Below are 21,138 nucleotides of genomic sequence, written 5' to 3'. Positions count from 1 at the left end.
TGACTTGTGGTGGCTTGTTTCTTGCGTCTGGACATCTGCAGCTGCCCAGCTGGTCTCCAGGCTCCCGCCTCTGCCCTCCCAGATAGCCCACCTGGTCCCACGACCAGACCTGTCATCTTACGGAGTCCAACCTGGCCCCTCCCACAGCATGGGAAGAAAAGCCCAGTTCCTTAGCCAAGGGGCCCTGCGAAGACAGCTTTGGTGCACACAGGCGGGTGTGCAGTGAAGAGGGAGAAAGGCGGCAGGCCTGGCCCCCAAGCTTCCTGGAGAGGGTGGTGTCCCAGCTGGACCTTGAAGGATTTGGGGGAGGAGGGGAGGTTTGAATGGGCGGTGACTGGGAGGCAGGGCTTGCTGAGGTGGGAAAGCAGTCTGAGCGAAGGCTAGGAGGTTGGTGCTCCCTTGATGTGGCCCCTGGGTGTGGCCCGAGTGGGTGTGGGGAGGTGTCCTGGGGATAAAGCCCGGATCAAGGTGGGCTGGGGCCAGATACTGGAGAGCCCCAGGCCCCAGCCGTGGACTCTGGCTCTTCATCTCTGGGCAGAGCGGCTGCCGAAGTCTTCTGTGCAGGGACACACTTGTGCTTTGGAGGATGGCTCTGCCAGAGTGAGGAGGATGGAGGAGGCTGAGAGCCTGCAGGCTGGGAGACTTATGTGCTGGTCCAAGCCGGAATAGATGAGGGTCTGAATGGAGCACTGATTGATGGCATTCATTCATTAATTCACTCATTTCTCACCTATGTATTTGGTGTTTACTATATGCTAGGCATTGTTTGAGGCACAGGGGATTTCTTTCTTTTTTTTTTTTTGAGATGGAGTCTCGCTCTGTCACCCAGGCTGAAGTGCAATGGCGCAATCTCAGCTCACTGCAACCTCTGCCTCTGGGGTTCAAGCAATTCTCCTGCCTCAGCCTCCTGAGCAGCTGGGACTACATGTGCCCACGACCACGCCTGGCTAATTTTTTTTATTTTTAGTAGAGACAGGGTTTCACCATGTTGGCCAGGCTGGTCTGGAACTCCTGACCTCAGGTGATCTACCTGCTTCGGCCTCCCAAAGTGCTGAGATTACAGGCATGAGCCACCGCGCCCGGCAGGCATGGGGGATTGCAACAAGCCCAGCCTGTGCTCTCAGAGAGCTGGCATGGCCATGGGGAGACAGACAGGACCATTTCAGGTGGTGATGAGCTCTCAAAGAAGGAGAGGAGGGCAGCCCTTGGCAGGGAAGGAAAGTCCAGTGTGTGTGCTCCTGAGTCCCACTGTCTCTCTCCCAGGAACTCCCTCCCCGGAACAGCAGGCAGGTGCCCACTTCCCTCCTCTCATGTGGTGGCCCCAGATGCTTCTCCCCAACTTGTGCACACCACTGGATCTTTCCGCTTTCCAGACCCATCCTGCTTCTTCTTTGCCCACAGAGCTCGGTTCCTCACTGACCTTGATCTCCCAGCATGCGTCCTCAATGAAGTGCCACGAGAGGCTGAGCTGAACTTCAGCCCTACCTCTGGCCACATGACCCTACACAGACCACTCTCCTGCCCTGAGCCTTATTTTCTTCTCTGAAATGGGTCTAATAATGGCATCTTGTCAATCAAGCGTCTGGCATGGGGTGGGAACCCAATAAATCCCAGCGCCTGTTCCTTCTGCTGGGATCCTCAGGTGCTACTCAGCCTGCTTCAGCGGGCCTTCTGTGAGCTGTAGCTCTGCTGGTGTCTGGGGCAAACCACGTGGTCTTCACAGCCTTGCACCCGCCATGTTGCTCCCAATCCCTGAAAGACAGTTCTAAGCCTTTTTATCTCTGTAAACTCTTAGCTCCTTGGGGTCTGGGTCTGGAAGTACTGGTACAAAGCAGGGGTCCAGGGCTGGGGGTCCGGGGAAGAGGTGACTCAGGACAGAGGTCCAGCGTAGTGGTTAACAGCCGAGATTCTGGACAGTCAGACTGTCCTGGGCTTAAACCTTGGCCCTGCTACTTCTTGAGGTCATGAGCATTTGACCAAGCCCTCTGTGCTTCTGCCTCCTCATCTGTGAGGTGGATGTGTACCTGGTCCTAGCTTGCTGGGGCCTGTGACTACTAAATGGGATACTTTCATGGAAAATGACTAAGCACAGCACTAAGCACACAGTGACTCTCTTTCTTTCCTTCCTTCTTTCTTTCTTTCTTTTTTTTTTTGGAGACAGAGTCTCGCTCTGTTGTCCAGTCTGGAGTAGTGCAATGGCGTGGTCTCGGCTCACTGCAACCTCCACCTCCCGGATTGAAGCAATTCTCATGCCTCAGCTTCCCTAGAAGCTGGGATTACAGGCACGTGCCACCACACCCAGCTTATTTTTGTATTTTTAGTAGAGACGGGGTTTCACCATATGGGTCAGGTGAGTCTTGAACTCCTGACCTCAGGTGATCCACCTGCCTTGGCCTCCCAAAGTTCTGGGATTACAGGCGTGAGCCACCACACCCGGCCTCAGTGAGTCTTAGTCAATGTGAACTCATTAAAACTGATTCAGTGAACAAGCCCACCCCATGGTCTGCTCTCCTCTATAGCACTTAGAACCCTGCAGGGGGATTAGCTGGGTGTGGTGTGCAACTGTAGTCCCAGATACTCAGGAGGCTGAGGTAGGAGGATTGCTTGAGCCCAGGAGGTTGAGGCTGCAGTGAGCTATGATTGCACCACTGCACTCCAGCCTGGGCAACAGAGCAAGACTCTGTCTGTGAAAAAAAAAAAAAAAAAAAGAATCCTGTTGGGGCTTCAAGGGGAGGTAATTTCCTAAGAGAGATCTTGGGGTGTCCTGAATCAGATGCAGTTTGAGCACCCCTATCTACTCATCTGGCCAAGCCACAAGGTGAGCAGGGCACTTATGACCCCACCTGCCGCAGCTTCATTTCTGGCCTGAGTGAGTAACTTTCTTACGCTCAGGGGCTCGATCTGAACCAAACCATGAACCAGCACCAAAGCTGCACTAATCTACTCTATGCCCACATGCTCTGGACTCAAACCCAAATATTCTCCAACTGTACTGTGAGCCTAATTAAAGCTCTTGGGAAGTTCCAAAACCAACCATATATTTTCTTTTTTTTGAGATGGGGTCTCACTCTATCATCCAGGCTAGAGTGTAGTGGTGCATTCTCAGCTCACCACAACCTCTTCGTCCCACACAATTCTCCTGCCTCAGCCTCCTGAGTAGCTGGGACTACAGGTGCGTGCTACCACACCTGGTTAATTTTTGTATTTTTTTATAGAAACGCGGTTTCACCATGTTGGCCAGGCTGGTCTTGAACTCCTGGCCTCAAGCAATCCATCTGCTTTGGCCTCCCAAAGTGCTGGGATTACAGGTGTGAGCCACCGCACCCAGCCAAATGGGACCATTTCTTTTGCACTGATACACATGATCCTTAATGAGAACCAGCTGCTGACACCTGTCCTGGAAGTTTCATCAGAAACAGTTCCAGGTGGGGGACTGCTTCAGCAATGTGGGGGCTTACAGCTCAGATTACAGGGCTGAGCTGCAGCATGTGAAATAGTGTTAGGGGCCAACGTGGAAAACCCTACCTGGATTCCAGTCCCCACTGTGAGTTTTTTTATTTTTATTATTTATATTTTATTGTTTAAACTACTATTATTTATTAATTTATTGTTATTATTTATTTTTCGAGACAGAGTTTCGCTCTTGTTACCCAGGCTGGAGTGCAGTGGTGTGATCTTGGCTCACTGCAACCTCCGCCTCCTGGGTTCAAGCAATTCTCCTGCCTCAGCCTCTGGAGTAGCTGGGATTACAGGTGTGTGCCACCACGCCTGGCTAATTTTTGTATTTTAAGTAGAGACAGGGGTTTCGCCATGTTGGTCAGGCTGGTCTCGAACTCCTGACCTCGTGATCCAGCCATGTCGGCCGCCCAAAGTGCCGGGATTACAGGAGTGAGTCACCGCGTCCGGCCCTGGCCTAACCTTTTGTGAGCACTTACTGCGTGCTAGGCACCTACTAAACTCTTTGCATGTGTTGGTCCTCATGACCCTCTTACTCATCCAAAAGCTCCATGGCTTAGTCTGTGATCCATTTCACAGGTGAGGAAGCTGAGGCCCAGAAGAACTTGCCCAAGGTCGTGGAAGCAATAAAGCTGGATTGGATCCAAGCAGTCCCATCCCAGTGCCTAGATGGGGTGGGCTTTTACCTACCTTGGAACGTGTGTGTAAAGCCGCTTTGACACAAGAGGCATAGGCCGGGCGTGGTGGCTCACGGCTGTAATCCCAGCACTTTGGGAGGCCGAGGCGGGTGGATCATGAGGTCAGGAGTTCGAGACCAGCCTGACATAGTGAAACCCCGTTTCTACTAAAAAAAAAAATACAAAAATTAGCCGGGCATGGTGGCGCGCGCCTGTAACCCCAGCTACTCAGGAGGCTGAGGCAGGAGAATCGCTTGAATCCAGGAGGCACAGTTTGCAGTGAGCTGAGATTGAGCCATTGCACTCCAGCCTGGGGGACAGAGCGAGACTCGAGACTCTGTCAAAAAAAAAAAAAAAAGAAAAGAAAAAAGAAACGAGGCATGACACAAATGACAAGTGATGTCGTTTTCCTTGTTACAGTTACCAGTATGACAGGTGGGATGGGGCCGGGTGTGGGTCCTGGCAGGAGGGACCTAAGAACTTTAGGTCCTGGCAGGTGCAGCCCTGGGAGCAGCCACGAGGGGGCATCAGGCTGCACAGGCGGCTCCAGGATGTCGGTCCGGGACCGGGCGAAGGGGTCAGTGAGTGATTCTCGGGCACAGCAGGATGAGCCCTACATAGGGCAGGTGGGCCCAGGAACCCCCTTTCTCAGTCCAAGACTCCCAGGCCCCAGGGCTTGGCCTTGGTGGCACCCGTCTGTTGTGGTGCAGTTCGGCGGTCACAGCCTAGGGGCCGGGTCCAGCCCAGCCAGCTCAGCAGTAGGTCAGCACCCTGCCCCTTCCCGCGCTGCTGGGACGCCCCGAGATGCTCAGGTCACCACGCAAAAGCCCTGGGTAATCCGCCGCCAGAAGTTGCGACCGCGGCTGCTGAGGGCCACTTCGGCTGCCTCCTGGAAGACGGCGTGGACATTGTCATGGAGCCGAGCCGAGCACTCGAGGTAGGCCACCGCGCCAACGGACCTCGCCATCTCCTGGCCCTAGAGGGAGAGGTGGATGGGGCTGCTGTGAAGGGGGCAATGGGCAGGCCTCACGTCCTCGCTTCCTTCCCCTGGACAAGAGTGGAAGGTGGGGTCTGCCGAGCACCCATGGCTCCCGTACCCTGGCTTGCCCAAGCGCCCTCATGCACTTTAGCACATTTATTTTTCTTTTCTTCCTTTTCTTTTTTTTTTTTTTGAGATGGAGTCTTGCTCTGTTGTCCAGGCTGGAGTGCAGTGCAGTGGTGCGATCTTAGCTCACTGCAACTCCGCCAACCAGGTTCAAGTGATTCTCCTGCCTCAGCCTCCAGAGTAGCTAGGACTACAGGCACCCGCCACCACACCTGGCTAATCTTTTGTAATTTTGGTAGAGACAGGGTCTTGCTCTTTTGCCCTGGCTGGTCTCGAACTCCTGACATCAAGAGATCCACCCGCCTTGGCCTCCCAAGTGCTGCGATTACAGGGATGAGCCACCACCCCTGGCTTTTTTTTTTTTTTTTTTTTTTGAGACGGAGTCTTGCTCTGTTGCCCAGGCTGGAGTGCAGTGGTACAATCTTGGCTCACTGTAACCTCGAACTTCTGGACTCAAGGGATCCTCCCGCCTCACCCTCCCAAGTAGCTGGGATCAGAGGAGCGGCCACCAAGCCCAGCTATTTTTTTTTTACTTTTTTGTAGAGATGGGGTCTCCCTATGTTGCCCAGGCTGGTCTCAAACTCCTGGACTCAAATGATTCTCTAGCCTCGTCCTCCCAAAGTGCTAGGGTTACAGGCATGAGCCATTGTGCCTGGCCTTCATTGTGTTTCTTTTTCTTTTCTTTTCTTTTCTTTTTTCTTTCTTTCTTTTCTTTTTTTCTGAGACGGAGTCTTGCTCTGTCGTCCAGGCTGGAGTGCAGTGGTGCAATCTCAGCTGACTGCAACTCCGCCAACCGGGTTCAAGTGATTCTCCTGCCTCAGCCTTCAGAGTAGCTGGGACTACAGGCACCCGCCACCACACCACCTGGCTAATTTTTTGTATTTTTGGTAGAGACAGGGTCTCACTATTTTGCCCTGACTGGTCTCAAACTCTTGACCTCAAGTGATCCACCCACCTTGGCCTCCCAAGTGCTGGGATTACAGGCGTGAGCCACTGTGCCCAGCGAGCCTTCGTTGTGTTTCTTACCTCCATTCTGGGCTGGGCCTCTTTGCCTCTCAAGGCACCAAGAAATGAACTTCCTATGAACCCGGGCGTGTAGCAGAGAGGATCCCACAGTCTGAATATGTGGGCCTCCTCTCTGGGTCTCAGGTTGGTGGTGGAACTGACTCTGATATGCCTACTTCTTTGTTCTCCCTTCTGCCGGTGGAGGCTCCCAGCATATTCTAGGGACCATTTCCAAGTGCTGGAAGTTCCTGACACCGACAGCCTCTAAGACAACCCCAGCTCTGACCTACACCCTGAGCATGCTGGACACCTAGTGCCACTGAGAGGCATCCAGAGGTCCCCTTAGCCAGTCCTCCCCAACTCCCACCTCAGGCTGGGTTTCCTACCCTGTGGTAGGTCACAGGCTCCAACCCGTTTCTTCGGAGCTTGTTCACCAGTGATTTGTCCTTGCGCAGGTCGGTCTTGCAGCCCACGACGATGATGGGCACCTTCTTGCAGAAATGATTCACTTCTGGGTACCACTGCAGGAGGGCAAGGGGGCATGTATGAGCCCTTGAGAGTTCTGGCCCTCTCAGTGGGCCACTCTCCTGCTCCCCAGCCCGAGCTCTGATATTGATAATCAGTACAGCCAGCATCTAGGGAGAAACTATTTGGTACCAGACTCTCATCTAAGAATTTACACATATGGACCCATTAATTCCCCAAGGCCCGGCAGCAAGTTGATAACCAATCCCACTGTACAGATGCGGTAACTGAGGCACAGAGAGGCGACGTAACTTGGCCTTGGCTGGAAATGGCAGGATTTGAGCCTGGGGGTGGGGCTTAGAGCCCTGCTCCTGCCCTTCTAGAATCCTGCCTCTCTGCAGGGTAAGGGCCCTCACAGACACCCACTAAACTGAGCAAAACATATAAGGAAATAAGTGATCCTTTAAAATCAAATCCGGAGGCCGGGCGTGGTGGCTCAAGCCTGTAATCCCAGCACTTTGGGAGGCCGAGATGGGCGGATCACGAGGTCAGGAGATCGAGACCATCCTGGTTAACACGGTGAAACCCCCGTCTCTACTAAAAAATACAAAAAACTAGCCGGGCGAGGTGGCGGGCATCTGTAGTCCCAGCTACTCGAGAGGCTAAGGCAGGAGAATGGTGTGAACCTGGGAGGCGGAGCTTGTAGTGAGCTGAGATCTGGCCACTGCACTCCAGCCTGGGTGACAGAGTGAAACTCCATTTCAAAATAAATAAATAAATAAATAAGATAAAAATAAATCAATCAATCCAGGCCGGGCTTGGTGGCTCACGCCTATAATCCCAGCACTTTGGGAGGCTGAGGCAGGCAGATCACCTGAGGTCAGGAGTTGGAGACCAGCCTGGCCAACAATGGGAAACCCCGTCTCTACTAGAAATACAAAAATTAGCCGGGCATGGTGGCGGCGCCTGTGGTCCCAGCTACTCCAGAGGCTGAGGCAGGAGAATCGCTTGAACCCGGGAGGCGGAGGTTGCAGTGAGCTGAGATGGAGCCACTGCACTCCAGCCTGGGCGACAGAGTGAGAATCTGTCTCAAAAATAAATAAATAAATAAATAAATCCGCTTACAAAATGGTTGCCGCTGTCTGCCTCAACTGCTTGCCTGGTGGAGGGAGGGCTGCTCTGCGGAATGTGAGGCCACCAGGGCCGAGTTCTTTCAGCCTGGACTACAGCTGGGGAGCCAGGGATCCCGAGGGGCTTTCTATCTCCAGGAGCACTAAGTCGGCCGGTTCAGGCGTCAAACTTGCCAGATAAAAATTGGCATCAACCCGGCTTGGTGGCTCAAGCCTGTAATCCCAGCTACTCGGGAGGCTGAGGCAGGAGAATCGCTTGAACTCGGGAGGTGGAGGTTGCAGTGAGCCCAGATTGTACCACTGCACTCCAGCCTGGGAGACAGAGTGAGACTCCATCTCAAAACAAACAAACAAATTGGCGTCAAACTACCTCATTCCTGGAAGCAAATGGGGCCTTTGTGGGGTCCCTGGCAGATTCCCTACACCCTACCCATCCACCGAAACTGCCCATGAGGAAGATTTCCTTGGTGGCTCCCACTGAACCCAGCAGTGAATCCTCTGTTTTTTGAGACAGAGTCTAGCTCTGTTGCCCAGGCTGGAGTGCAGTGGTGCAATGTCGGCTCACTGCAACCTCCACCTCCCGGGTTCAAGCAATTCTCCTGCCTCAGCCTCCCAAGTAGCTGGGGTTATAAGCATGTGCCACCACACCTGGCTAATTTTTGTAGTTTTAGTAGCGATGGGGTTTCACCATGTTGGTCAGGCTGGTCTCAAACTCCTGACCTCAAATGATCCGCCCTCCTCGGCCTCCCAAAGTGCTGGGATTACAAGGCGTGAGCCACCGTGCCCGGCCTCCACTAGTGGATCCTCAGCCCTGCTCCTACCAATCCCTCGATAGCACTGACCCTGGGCATCACTCCCTCCTACCTGACTGAGCCTGCAGTTCACCCCAGGACCCCACTCTCCTGGCTCTCCTAGGTCTTATGGGGCCTTGCCCTCCTCCTTCTCTCCCTGGGCTTCAGCCTTTCCTCCCCTCTAGCTGCTCTCCCTCGCCGGGCAGCCTCCCCCAGGCTTTACTGCACCTGTAGCTTATAAATATGCGGCTGCATTGAGGCTGCCCAGCCGGACTGCCTGCTAGGAGGGACTGCAGACGCATGCCTGGCACTGCCTGCTGGACACCTCCACTAGGATGTCCCACTCCAGTCCCCAGCTTGCTCCTTCTCATCCTGGCCAAGGGCAACTCCACCTTCCAGCTGCTCTGGTAAAAACTCCTCCCTCCCACCCACATCCAATCCAACAGGAAACCCCGATCATGAGCAAACTCCGCCTTCCAGACCGATTCAGAATGAACCTCCTTCTTGTCACTCCACCCTGGTCCCAGGCACCACCATCTCTCCTGGTCCCCAATGCCCAAACAGCACCAGAACAAATGTGCTCAATCATTTGTTCTGAATGAATGGGCGGGGCAGCCTGCCAGGGTTCAAATCCCAGTGTTACCACTTTAATAGATGTGTATCTTTGGATGAGTGACTGGATCCGGGAATAATAACACTCCATAAGGCTGGCCAGGGGAGTAAATGAGTAAATACATACAAGTACCCAGAACAGTGCCTGGCACATGGTCAGTCCTTAAAATTGTCACCATTGTTGTTGCTGTTGCTGCAAATACTGTCGTGGGCTGTACCCTGCAGAAACTCAGAGGCCCTGGCAGCAGTGGGTGAGGGGCTGTGCCATGGCTAAAGGCAGCTGGAGCAGAGGAATTCAAGGGGCCACATCCCTGATATCCATGACTAGCCTCTGAGAACCAGCAGCCACGCAGAGCTGCTGCGCTCTGACTTCACGGTTCATGCACCTCGGGCAGGCACAGGCTGGGGAGATGCAGGAGCCTCTGGGTCACCCAGCAACCTCAGGCAGAGCCGCAGTGGGAGGAGCCATAGTGTTCAGAGTCTGCAGCATAGGGTAGGCAAGGAGCACTGTACTGGGAGTCAGAAAGGCAGATGCTGCCACCAAATCCCTGTGCCAGAGACCCTGGGCAAGCCACTGCCCCACTCTGGGCTTCAGTTTCCCCATATATACACCAAAGGCTCTGGAATCAGTATCATTTTGGGCCTGCCACGCTCTGACAGTCAGTTGGATCAAGGGTGGGTGGCAGAGTGGAGTGGCCTTGCTATGGGGGCTATGCCTCCCTGTCCCCCGATACCTACCCGGTTAAAGACGTTGTCAAAGCTGTTCGGGCTGGTGACATCAAAGCAGAGCAGCAGGACACTGGCGTCAGGGTAGAACAGGGGCCGCAGGCGGTCATAGTCGTCTTGCCCTGGGCAGAGTGGGGGTGGTCACTGCCTTCAGGGCTCCTGGCCCCTGTCAGCACCGCCCCGATGTCAGGAGGTCACCCCATCAGATGGGGAGCTTCTGGGGACAGGGCCTAGTTTTTTGCCTCAGAGTCTGGCACAAATTTGGCTCTGAGGTGGCTACTCCATGTGAGTGCGCCCTTGGGGCAGTGCTCACCTCTGCCTGTGGGGTGTCTGGAAGGGATGGCGGGCAAGGCAGAGGCCAGGCCTGGCACCACCTGGAGGAACTGGGGCCAACTGCTCAGAAGCTGGCTTTGCTCTGAGCTTAGGAGTGAGAAATAAGGGGTAGGTGGGAACCTGGCAAAGACATCTTAACCCATCCAACTAAGAGGGCTGCTGGGATGCCCTGAGTTTAGCTCAGAGCTCACCCTGGTATAGGCAAGGTCAGGAGGCTGGAGGGCAGAGGCCACGGACAGGCAGATCCTACAGAAGCTAAAAGCAGGGTGGAGTGCTCAGAAGGCCAGGAACAGTCCTGAAAGCAAAGTGCTGGATTCCCGCTTGCCTCCAAGACGTAGTGGGCATCCCTGGGGTGCTGGGGGTGCAGGTGGACACAGCTGCAGAGGCAAAGAGGGCTCAGACTCCTGGGCCCACTCCTGGCCCGCGCCTGTCCCTGGGAGACTGGCTGGCCTCCCTGGTTCAGAAGGAAGCAGAGCGGAATCTGTCCCAGGCATCTGGGGCCCACGGAAGCCCCTCCCACCCTGCCCCTGCCCCAGCACACCCACCTGCTGTGTCCCAGATGTGGAGGTGCACAGGTCTGCCTTTCACTTGCAGGTTGACCATGTACCGCTCAAACACGGTGGGGGTGTAGCTCTGAGGAGAAGCAGGGCAGGGGGAGGCTGTGAGGAGGTTTTGAGAGGCGTTGGGGACTTGGTCTGTCCACAGCACTGCCCCCGTCTTGGGAGTCAGTGGAGTATAGTTGTTTGTGAGAAGCCTCCTCCTCGGCCTGCCTGGGGTGCTGGTCCAGAGCCTGTCTGCTTTTGCAAAGTCCTGAACCTCCCGAGCTTTGTTCTCAGTCGTGAAATGGGAATATTGAAAGTCCCTACCAGCCCGGCGCCATGGCTGACCCCTGTAATCCCAGCACTTTGGGAGGCTGAGGTGGGCCTTGAGACCAGGAGTCCGAGACCAGCCTGGCCAACATGGTGAAACTCTGTCTCTACTAAAAATACAAAAATTAGCCAGGCGTGGTGGCACATGCCTGTAATCCCAGCTACTTGGGAGGCTAAGGCAGGGGAATTGCTTGAACCCAGGAGGTGGATGTTGCAGTGAGCCGAGATAGCGCCATTGCACTCCAGCCTGGGTGACAGAGTAGGACTCCGTCTCAAAAAAAAAAAAAGTCCCTACCACAGTGCCGCTATAAGGATTCAGTGAGATATTCCATGCAGAGCCCTTAGCTCAGGGCCTGGCATAAAATAAGCACATCTACATGCCAGCTACTGTTATTTTTATCATTGCCCTCTGGATGGGGGCAGGGGACTCCCAGTTTTCCTTTTTTTCACAGACAGGGTCTCCCTGTGTTTCCCAGGCTGGAGTGCAGCAGCTATTCACAGGCACCATAGCTCACTGTAGCCCCAAACTCCTGGGCTCACGCAATCCTCCTGCCTCTGCCTCCCAAGAACTGGGACCACAGGCACATGCTAGTGGGACTCCCATTTCTGAGCCTTCATTCATGTTGTCCCCCTTTCCTAGAACACCATTAACCTACATGTTTATTCATGCCTTGCTTTGTTCGTTTGTTCATTCATCTGTTCATTCAGCAGCATTAGCACCTTCTCTAGGCCCAATTCTGGACACTGGGAAGCAGGCAACAAAAGACTCAATCCCTGCCCTGGGGAACTCGCACCTTTTTGGGGTTCCTTCTTTGCCTCTCAACCTCTCACAATCCAAACAAGACCCCTATTAAATGCTACCTTCACCTTTCTGGGATGCCTTTCCTGATCCCTTACCAGAATCCCTCAATGCGCCTTCCACCTTTTTTTTTTCTTTTCTTTTTTTGAGACAGAGTCTCACTCTATCGCCCAGGCTGCAGTGCAATGGTGTGATCTTGGCTCACTGCAACCTCCACCTCCCAGGTTCAAGGGATTCTCCTGCTTCAGCCTCCCGAGTAGCTGGGACTACAGACACGCGCCACCATGCCCGGCTAAGTTTTGTATTTTTAGTAGAGATAGGGTTTCACCATGTTGGTCAGGCTGGTCTTGAACTCCTGACTTCATGATCCACCCACTTCGGCCTCCCAAAGTGCTGGGATTACAGGCGTGAGCCACCGCACCCGGGCTTTTTTTTTTTTTTTTTTTTTTTTTTTGAGAGAGAGTCCTGCTCTGTCATCTAGGCTGGAGTACAATGGCGTGATCTCTTGGTCACTGCACCCTCTGCCTCCTGGGTTCAAATGATTCTTCTGCCTCAGCCTTGAGAGTAGCTGGGATTACAAGCACACACCAGCACACCCAGGTAATTTTTGCATTTTTAGTAGAGATACAAAGGAGTATCTACTAAAAGTATTTTTAGTAGAGATACAAGACCAGGCGGGTCTTGAACTCCTGGACTCAAGTGATCCACCCACCTCGGCCTCCCAAAGTGCTGGGATTATAGGTATGAGCCAGCACGCCCTGCCTTTTTTTTTTTTTTTTTTAAATAGGGTCTCACTCTGTCACCCAGGCAGTGCAGTGGCGCGATCTTGACTCACTGCAACCTCTGTCTCCCAGGCTCAAGTGATTCTCCTACCTCAGCCTCCTGAGTAGCTGGGATTACAGATGTGGGCCACCATGCCTGGCTAATTTTTCTTTTTCTTTTATCATAGAGACAGGGTTTTGCCATGTTGCCCAGGCTGGTCTCAAACTCCTGAACTCAAGCAATCAACCCACCTTAACCTCCCAAACTAATTTTTTGTATTTTTTGTAGAGATGGGGTCTTGCTATGTTGCCCAGGCTGGTCTTGAACTCCTGGACTCACACGATCCACCTGCCTTGGCCTCCCAAAGTGCTGGGATTACGGGTGTGAGCCACCACTCCCAGACCAGTGTCCCATGTTTGGGCCTTTCTTCTTTGTCCTGCCTGGGCTTGGGAGGAGGTCGCCCAGGACAGAGGCCCCTTATTCCAGCCTTGCCCAGCCTAAGCTCACTGCCTTTCCATGAAGGTGAGATGAACGGGCAACAGGCCAGGTTTTGTACACAGATGAAAATGCAGGAATGAAGAGGGAGCTTTTGAAAGATGGGTTTGCAAAACTCTGCCACAACCTGTGCCCTCTGCTCCAAGAGGCATGCTGGGCTGCCTGCTGTTAGGTCCCTAACCCTCGACTGCCTGCTCAGGGCTGGTTGGTACGGCCACAGTCGGGGGGGCCCCTATCCTATTCCCTTCCCATGCCGGGTGGGGCCCCCACCTGCCCATGACTCAGGAGAATTTCACGCCTGCCCGCCTGCCTGCCTGCCTGCTGGTCCTCTGAGTCAGGCCCTGACCAGCTGGGAGGGGCAGCACCTGAGCAGTGGGTCAGCACCATCCTCCAGGGAAGCTGCAGGGAGTGGGGTGGGGAGAAAGGCAGGTCTCAGAGTGGGCAGCTGAGGAAGATGGAAAAGTTGGGATAGCCTTGAGGTAAGGGCTGGCCCCACCCCAGACTCTAGACATGCTGTCACTCCCTCTACCAAGAGGAACCAACAGGAAGAGGCAAGGGCGTCACCTACCTCTCCATCCCCCCTTGCCCACTCAGAGTGCCCTCCCTCAGGCCCTTTGCCTGGTGGGGGCAGTGTGACCTGGTAGCTAGGAGCACTAGCTTTAGGTTTAGATGTGCCTGGCTTAAGACCCAGCTCCGGCACTCACCAGCTATGTGTCCTTAGGGCAGTCTCCTCACTGGTTAAAGGGGAAGAGTGTCACGCCATGATGTGGGAGGGAGGATGGACTGGCAGATGAGGCCCCAGCATAAATGCTCACCACCGGGAAAGCTGGTGGCCAGGAGCAGTGTCCACAAGAGCCCCCATCCGTCCTTCCAGGTGGTGACACTTTCTCCAGTGATATGGATTGGCTGCGTGTCCCCACACAACTCTCATCTCGAATTGTAATGCCCACGTGTCGAGGGAAGGATCTGGTGGGAGGTGATTGAATCGTGAAGGTGGTTTCCCCCATGCTGTTCTTTTTTTTTTTTTTTTTTTTTTTTTTGAGACGGAGTCTCGCTCTGTCGCCCAGGCTGGAGTGCAGTGGCCGGATCTCAGCTCACTGCAAGCTCCGCCTCCCAGGTTCACGCCATTCTCCTGCCTCAGCCTCCCGAGTAGCTGGGACTACAGGCGCCCGCCACCTCGCCCGGCTAGTTTTTTGTATTTTTTTAGTAGAGACGGGGTTTCACCGTGTCAGCCAGGATGGTCTCGATCTCCTGACCTCGTGATCCGCCCGTCTCGGCCTCCCAAAGTGCTGGGATTACAGGCTTGAGCCACCGCGCCCGGCCCCCCATGCTGTTCTTGTGATAGTGAGGGAGACTTTTCTTCTTTTGACGGAGCCAGGCTGGAGTGCAGTAGTGCGCGATCTTGCTCACTGCAGCCTCTGCCTCCTGGGTTCAAGTGATTCTCCTGCCTCCGCCTCCTGAGTAGCTGAGATTACACGTGTGTCACCACACCTGGCTAATTTTTGTTTTTTTGTTTTTTTTGAGACGGAGTATCGCTCTTGTTGCCCAGGCTGGAGTACAATAGCACGATCTCTGCTTACCGCAACCTCTGCCTCCCACGTTCAAGCGATTCTCCTGCCTCAGCCTCCTGAGTAGCTGAGATTACATACATGTGCCACCATGCCTGGCTAATTTTGTATTTTTAGTAGAGACAGGGTTTCTCCACGTTGGTCAGGCTGGTCTCGAACTTCCGACCTCAGGTGATCCACCCGCCTTGGCCTCCCAAAGGCTGGGATCACAGGCGTGAGCCACCGTGCCCAGCCTAATTTTTGTACTTTTAGTAGAGACGGGGTTTTACAATATTGGCCAGGCTGGACTCGAACTCTTGACCTCAAGTGATCTGCCCACCTCGGCCTCCCAAAGAGCAGGGATTACAGATGTGAGCCACCATGCTTGGCCAACAGTGAGGACGTTCTTACGAGACCTGATGGTTCAAAAGTGTGGTGCCTCCCCCTTCTCTCTTTCTCTCTCCTGCTGCCACGTAAGAAGTGCCTTCCACTTCACCTTCCACCATGATTATAGGTTTGCTGAGGCCTCGCCAGCCATGCAGAGCTGTGGATCAATTAAATCTCTTTTTCTTTTTTTTTTTTTTTTTTTTTTTTTTTTTTTAGGTGGTCTGGCTCGCCGCCAGGCTGGAGTGCAGTGGCGGTCTGGCTCACTGCAAGCTCAGCCTCCGGGTTCCGCCATTTCTCCTGCCTCCAGGCCTCCTGAGTAGCTGGTACTACAGGCGCCCCTGCCACAGCGCCCGGCTAATTTACAGCATTTTAGTGAGGCGGGGTTTCACTGTGGTCTGCCGATCTCCTCTGACCAACCCAATGATCCAGCCGCCTCGGCCACTCCCAAAGTGCTGGGATTACAGGCGTGAGCCACGCGCCCGGCCAAATCTCTTTTGCTACTTTTTTGGGGCGGTCTGGCTTCTATCGCAGGCTGGTGCAGGTAGCACGATCTCAGCTCACTGCAACCACCACCTTGCCAGGGTTCCGGCGATTCTCTGCTTCCAGCCTCCCAAGTAGCTGGGATTATGGGTGCTTGCCACCACACGCCTGGCTAATTTTTGTAATTTTTAGTAGAGACGGGGTTTCGCCATATTGGCTAGGCTGGTCTCAAACTCCTGACCTCAGGTGATCCGCTTGCCTCGGCCTCCCAAAGTGCTGGGATTATAGGCGTGAGCCACCGTGCCCCGCCAACCTCTTTTCTTTATAAATTACCCAGTCTCAGGTAGTTCTTTATAGCAGTGTGAAAATGGACTAATACCCCCAGCCCCTCCCCAGCTTCTGACCTTTGTCCTAGAGTAGGGGCCTCTCATTGTGAAGGGCACTGGTGCCCTTGCAGCTGAGCTCCCAGCTTGACCACCCACTAAGTCACCTTCTTGATCTGAGCTGCAGGGCAGCCTGCTGGGAATCTCTTGGGAAACATGTTTCAGTGCTTTGCAAATGCCCATAGTAATGACACCATCACCTACCATTCTCTAAGGATCTGTGCGTGGCTGTGTACTGGCGCTGTCTCTGATCCTGGCAAGCCTGGAACATCAGTACAATCTTCACTTTCTGATGATGTTCAGAGAGAGGAAATGACTTGTTCAAGGTGACACACTGAACAGCTGGCTAGTGACAGAGCTAGGTCTTTCTGGCTGCAGAGGCCAGGCTCTGTCCCCAGCCACCTGCCTTTCCTGAGGTTACCAACTCCAGTTCCTAGAGGCAGAAAGGGGCTGGGTTTCCCCTCTGGCTTGTAACTGTCACAGCCCTTTCCCCCACTCGGGAGGTCATCCTAGAGACTCTGTCTATACCTTCTGTTGTGTTGTTCTTTGACCCCCAGGCAGGGTCACCCTCTGTCCATGGGACCAATGGCACCTAACCTTATCTGTTAGGCCGTCCTCAGCCAGAAAAGAAGGGCTGAGCCTGTGCTGGACCAAGACAGAGATGACTCAGGTTCGGGTCTGCCCTCCAGGGGCTCACAGACAGAAAATGGATCATTACCAAGATAGGGGACCTGGGCAAAGGGGAGTGTCGGGGTATCCCTGGTTAGGACACCTATGGGAGTCTAAGTGCGAACAAGGAAGGACTCAGAGGGCTCTAGCCAGCAGGGCCGGGTGCTCTTCACCGCCTCCTATCCCCATGCTGGTGTGGGGGCTGCTAGGCTTTGAACCTGTGGGAATGGTTGCAGCCCCAAATGCCAGCCAGGACTGGGCAGAGGCTGGCAGCCCAGCCTGCGGCTCCCCCCTGTTCTAGGAGTTCTCTCCACCTTGCCCTCCCCTGCTGCTCTGAACCCAGGGTTGGGCCACAGCCGGATGAGGGTCACGGAGGTCCCTCCAAATCCTCAGGCTGCTCTCGGCCCTTTGCTGTGTGCAGGAAGTCTGGGAGATGGGACTCCAGCCTCCTGGCTGCTGGCCCCTTGGGCTTCAAGGGCTGCCTGGAGGAAGAGTCTGGTGCTAGAGACAGGGGCAGGAGGAGGCTGGGTCCAGCAGGCAGATCACTGGGGGCTGTGGAGAAGGCCCTGGTAGGGAGTGGGAAGACCAGGGGTCTAGATCAGTGCTGCCCCCACTAAGCCATGTGCCCCCAGGCAAGCCTCTGGGCTCTGGACTCAGTTTTCCCATCTGCAAAATGAACCCTTTCCAGCTCTTGCACATTGTGGGATATATATATATATATATATATATATATATATTTTTTTTGAGACAGAGTCTCGCTCGATTGTCCCCGAGCTAGAGTGCAGTGGAGTGATCTTGGTTCACTGCAACCTCCGCCTCCTGAATTCAAGCGATTCTCCTGCCTCAGCTTCCCGAGTAGCTGGGATTACAGGCGTGTGCCACTATGCCCGGGTACTTTTTTTTGTATTTTTGGTAGACACGGGGTTTCACCATGTTGGCCAGGCTGGTCTTGAACTCCTGACCTCAGCTGATCCACCCGCCTTGGCCTCCCAGAGAGCTGGGATTACAGGTATGAGCCACCACGCCTGGCCCACTGTGGGCTCTTTAAAAGAAGAGGACTCTCCTGCTCCAGGGAACCCAGGGCCCCCAGACAGGGGAAGAGCCTGGACAAATCCGGCCCATTTTCCTGGTGACAAGCATGCCCTCCCCCCATTTCTGGCCTGCCCCAGCATGTCCCTCAAAGCATTCACATCTTATCAACTGCAAGACGCCCATTTCCACGTCAGAGCTGCTCTGAAGCTGGGATGGTCTCACCATCAAGGACATTTCAGAGCTGGTGGTGAGGCACCAGCCCTCCAGCCCCCGCCCATCAGGTGCCTTCCCCTGGGCCTGGGCCACCTGTCCCTGTGTAGTGCTCTTCCCTGGGTGCCCTCATTGTTGGGTTCCCGTGGGCAGCATCCAGAAACATGTTTCCCCCAACTTAAAAAAAAGTATGACTGATCAAAGGAGGTGACATGAGCTCCACAAGCCACTAAACAAAAGTGACTCAATGCCACTGCAGCAGAAAGCCATGGCGGGGCCCAATACAGCCTGGGGGGTCACAGCCAAGGGTGGGAGACAGGCAGGACATCATCGTGATAAGAACTACAGTGTGATAAGAACCAGGGTAGGCCCGACCCGTCCTGCTTGTGCTCAGATGCCCCAGCACCTGTACAACCCCAGGGGCTTTGAGGATGCTGGGAAGAAAAGAAGGAAGAATGCCAGTTGCGGTGGCTTAAGCTGGTATTTCCAGCACTTTGGGAGGCTGAGGCGGGCAGATCGCTTGAGGCCAGGAGTTCGAGACCAGCCTGACCAATAAGGCAAAACCCCGTCTCCACTAAAAATAAAAAAATTGGCCAGGCGAGGTGGCTCACACCTGTAATCCCAGCACTTTGGGAGGCCAAGGCGGGCGGATCACGAGTTCAAGAGATGGAGACCATTCTGGCCAACATGGTGAAATGCTGTCTCTACTAAAAAAATACAAAAATTAGCTGGGCACGGTAGCACGCACCTGTAGTCCCAGCTACTCGGGAGGCTGAGGTGGGAGAATCACTTGAACCTGGGAGGCGGAGGTTGCAGTGAGCCGAGATTGCTCCAGTGCACTCTAGCCTGGGTGATAGAGCGAGACTCCGTCTCAAAAATAAAATAATTAAAAAAATTAGCCAGGCGTGGTGTTGGGTGCCTATAATCCCAGCTTCTCAGGGGGCTGAGGCAAGAGAATCACTTGAGCCGGAGAGGCGGAGGTTGCAGTGAGCCGAGACTGTGCCAATATCACTCCAGCCTGGGTGACAGTGAGACTCTGTCTCAAAAAAAAAAAAAAAAAAAAAAAAAGGAGATGCTGGGAGCAACTCCCTGGACTCCCAGGACAACAGAGCTGAGAGGTGGCAGAGCAGGGGCCGCCTGGTGCCTGTGGAGTCTGCCTGGGCAGTCAGCATGTCAGGACGGATTAACAGTGGGCATGCCTACAGCGCCAAGGACGTGCCAGGTACCGCACCGGAGCTGCCTATCAGCCTTCCCTGGGCTCCACCTCACCACCGCCCTACAGTCCCTCTACCCCATGGGGTTGTTGTGAGGAAACTGAGGCTCAGAGAAGCTAAGCAGGTTACAAAAGGGCACGGGGCTCATAAGAGGAGAGCAGAGACGCGGGCCCAGCAGCTGAGGCTACAGCTGGTGTGCTCCGACCCTCCAAGGAAGAGCCCATGGCACATGCATTCCAGCGGCAAGAGCTGGAGGGGAGAATATCTCCGTGAGTACTTCCTGTGCGCAGCCCGGGGCTGAGTGCTTGACATCTATTAACTCACTGTCACAGTGACCCTGTGCGGTGGGCGCTGTCACTCACCTGTGATGTAGTTAGGGACACGGGCACAGCGGGGTTAGGGGACGCTCGCAAGGGCACACAGCTGTAAGTGGCAAAGCCATAATTTTAACCTAGGCAGTCTGGCTCCCAAGCCCTCAGGCCCTCTTGGCGGAATTGTGCGGCCAAGTGCTGTCTTAGGATCTTGTGTGCACCCAGGTCGCCTCACTCAGTCCTTGTGACACCCCTCCCCGGTAGGTGCCATTCCTCCCGCTTTACAGATAACATCACTGAGGCCTTCATTCCCAATGGCTGGGGGAGAAGAACTCTGCCCTGGACTCCAGGCCCCGCTGGGAGACCCCTCGGAGGCCGGGGCAGACGCACAGCCTGGGCCGTCCGGCACGGACCTGCACACCCGGGCGCGCGAGCGGAACCGGGCGAGGCGAAGACGCCGGGCACTCACCTCGGGGAAGGCCCCATCGGCGAAGACCATCAGCAGCGACGTCTTCCCGCAGCCGCCGTCGCCCACCAGGACCACCTTGACCGACCGCACGCCTGGTGGCGCCTCCTCGCCCGCGGCCTGGGCCGCCGTCATCCCGGGGCCGGGCGCGGAGAGGGCGGGCGGGCGGGCGGCTGCAGCGCAGGGACCCAGACTGCGCGGGGCAGGCCCGGCGGGGCAGGAATGTGGAAGGGGCGGGGCGGCGGGAGGAAGTGCGAGCCGGGCGCCCCGAGAGCCAGGTGAGAGGCCCGGGCGGCTGGGCTGGGGCCCTTCCTCTCAAGGCCGTCTAGGTCCTTGAAGAAACGCTGCCCGAGCACCTACTGTGAGCGGGCCGCGCTGGGGCCATGGGAGGTCGGAAGGGAGAAGACAAACAGCGGGACCATGACAGTGTGGGCGGGGGTGTGCTCACGCGCTGGGTCCCAGATCCCAGGTAGGAGCCAGTGACCTTTACTGAATGAGTGAATGAATGGTGCATTTCCCCAGGGGGCTTAGGACGGAGCACAACACAGGCGTTTCATGCCAGGTGGGAAGCGGATGACCCCCTTCACTGGCCCTACGAGGCCTGGCCTGCCTCCCTCCGCCAGCACCAGGAAGCTTTGCTGAAGGTGGGCAGCCACCTGACACCCTGGCTGGCCACGATCTAGGGAAAGAGATGGAACCTTCCCTCTATAAACTGTGTTTCTTATTATTGCACCATGAGACGTCCTCCTGGTGCCCAAGGGCCTGGGGACCCTGAATTGTTCAAGATAAAATCCAGGCCCTGCCTTGAGAAGCCCACAGCCTAGAATAGTAGACAGGCAGGACATCAGTGTGATCAGAACTACAACGGGGGTAGGGACAGGCAGCGGGACAGGAGTAGGGGAAAGGAGCTCCTCGCCCAGGTTGAGTGAGTCAGGAAGCCCTTCAGAGTCTTGAGGAAAAAGTGAGACACAGTCAGATGGGGGAGGGAGAAGGTGTTCCACAGGAGAGAGCGGCAGGGGCGAGGCTGTGGAGGCCGGAGCGGAATGCTGCCCCCCCGCCCCCGCAGAGGGTGAGTCTCCCTTGCACAGTGGTGCAGCAAGAGGAGCTGGTGCTTGCCCAGTGGAGCACTTTGGATGCCAGCAGTAAATCCAGCATTGAACTGGGAACTCATTGTCACCTGATCCCTCCACTTCTCCTAATGGCCAGAGTTAAAA

At 55.1% G+C, this 21,138-nt stretch overlaps 1 protein-coding gene across 2 annotated transcripts; it reads right to left on the bottom strand.

Annotated features, from left to right (window-relative positions):
- Nucleotides 1-4,523: 4,523 nt before the first annotated feature.
- On the bottom strand, nt 4,524-20,143 carry RHOD (ras homolog family member D). Of its 2 annotated transcripts, XM_021925500.1 has the most exons (6): nt 19,928-20,086; nt 19,510-19,570; nt 10,846-10,933; nt 9,980-10,089; nt 6,630-6,764; nt 4,524-5,109 (listed from the first exon to the last, which is right to left on the bottom strand). In XM_021925500.1, exons 1-6 carry the CDS (start codon nt 19,942-19,944, stop codon nt 4,942-4,944), a joined length of 579 nt encoding a protein of 192 aa, XP_021781192.1. In that variant the 5' UTR covers nt 19,945-20,086; the 3' UTR covers nt 4,524-4,941. The 2 variants fall into 2 exon arrangements, with proteins under 2 accessions (XP_021781192.1, XP_003909539.1); XM_003909490.3 differs by lacking the exon at nt 19,510-19,570 and having other exon boundaries at nt 19,928-20,143.
- Nucleotides 20,144-21,138: the final 995 nt, after the last annotated feature.

This window comes from Papio anubis, chromosome 12 (genome assembly GCF_008728515.1).
Source record: "Papio anubis isolate 15944 chromosome 12, Panubis1.0, whole genome shotgun sequence".
Classification (NCBI taxonomy): domain Eukaryota; kingdom Metazoa; phylum Chordata; class Mammalia; order Primates; family Cercopithecidae; genus Papio; species Papio anubis.
Note: the sequence above shows the minus strand (reverse complement) of the source record. Positions and strands in the feature narration are given on the sequence as shown.

Bases quoted from the DNA above. Each gene is read 5' to 3' on its own strand.
- RHOD (XM_003909490.3), bottom strand. From the start codon at position 20,059: ATGACGGCGGCCCAGGCCGCGGGCGAGGAGGCGCCACCAGGCGTGCGG. The intron at 10,934-19,927 runs GTGAGTGCCCGG...GCTTCTCCTCAG, and splicing joins CCGATGGGGCCTTCCCCGAG to AGCTACACCCCCACCGTGTT. The intron at 5,110-6,629 runs GTAGGAAACCCA...CTCTCCCTCTAG, and splicing joins AGCCTGTGACCTACCACAGG to GGCCAGGAGATGGCGAGGTC.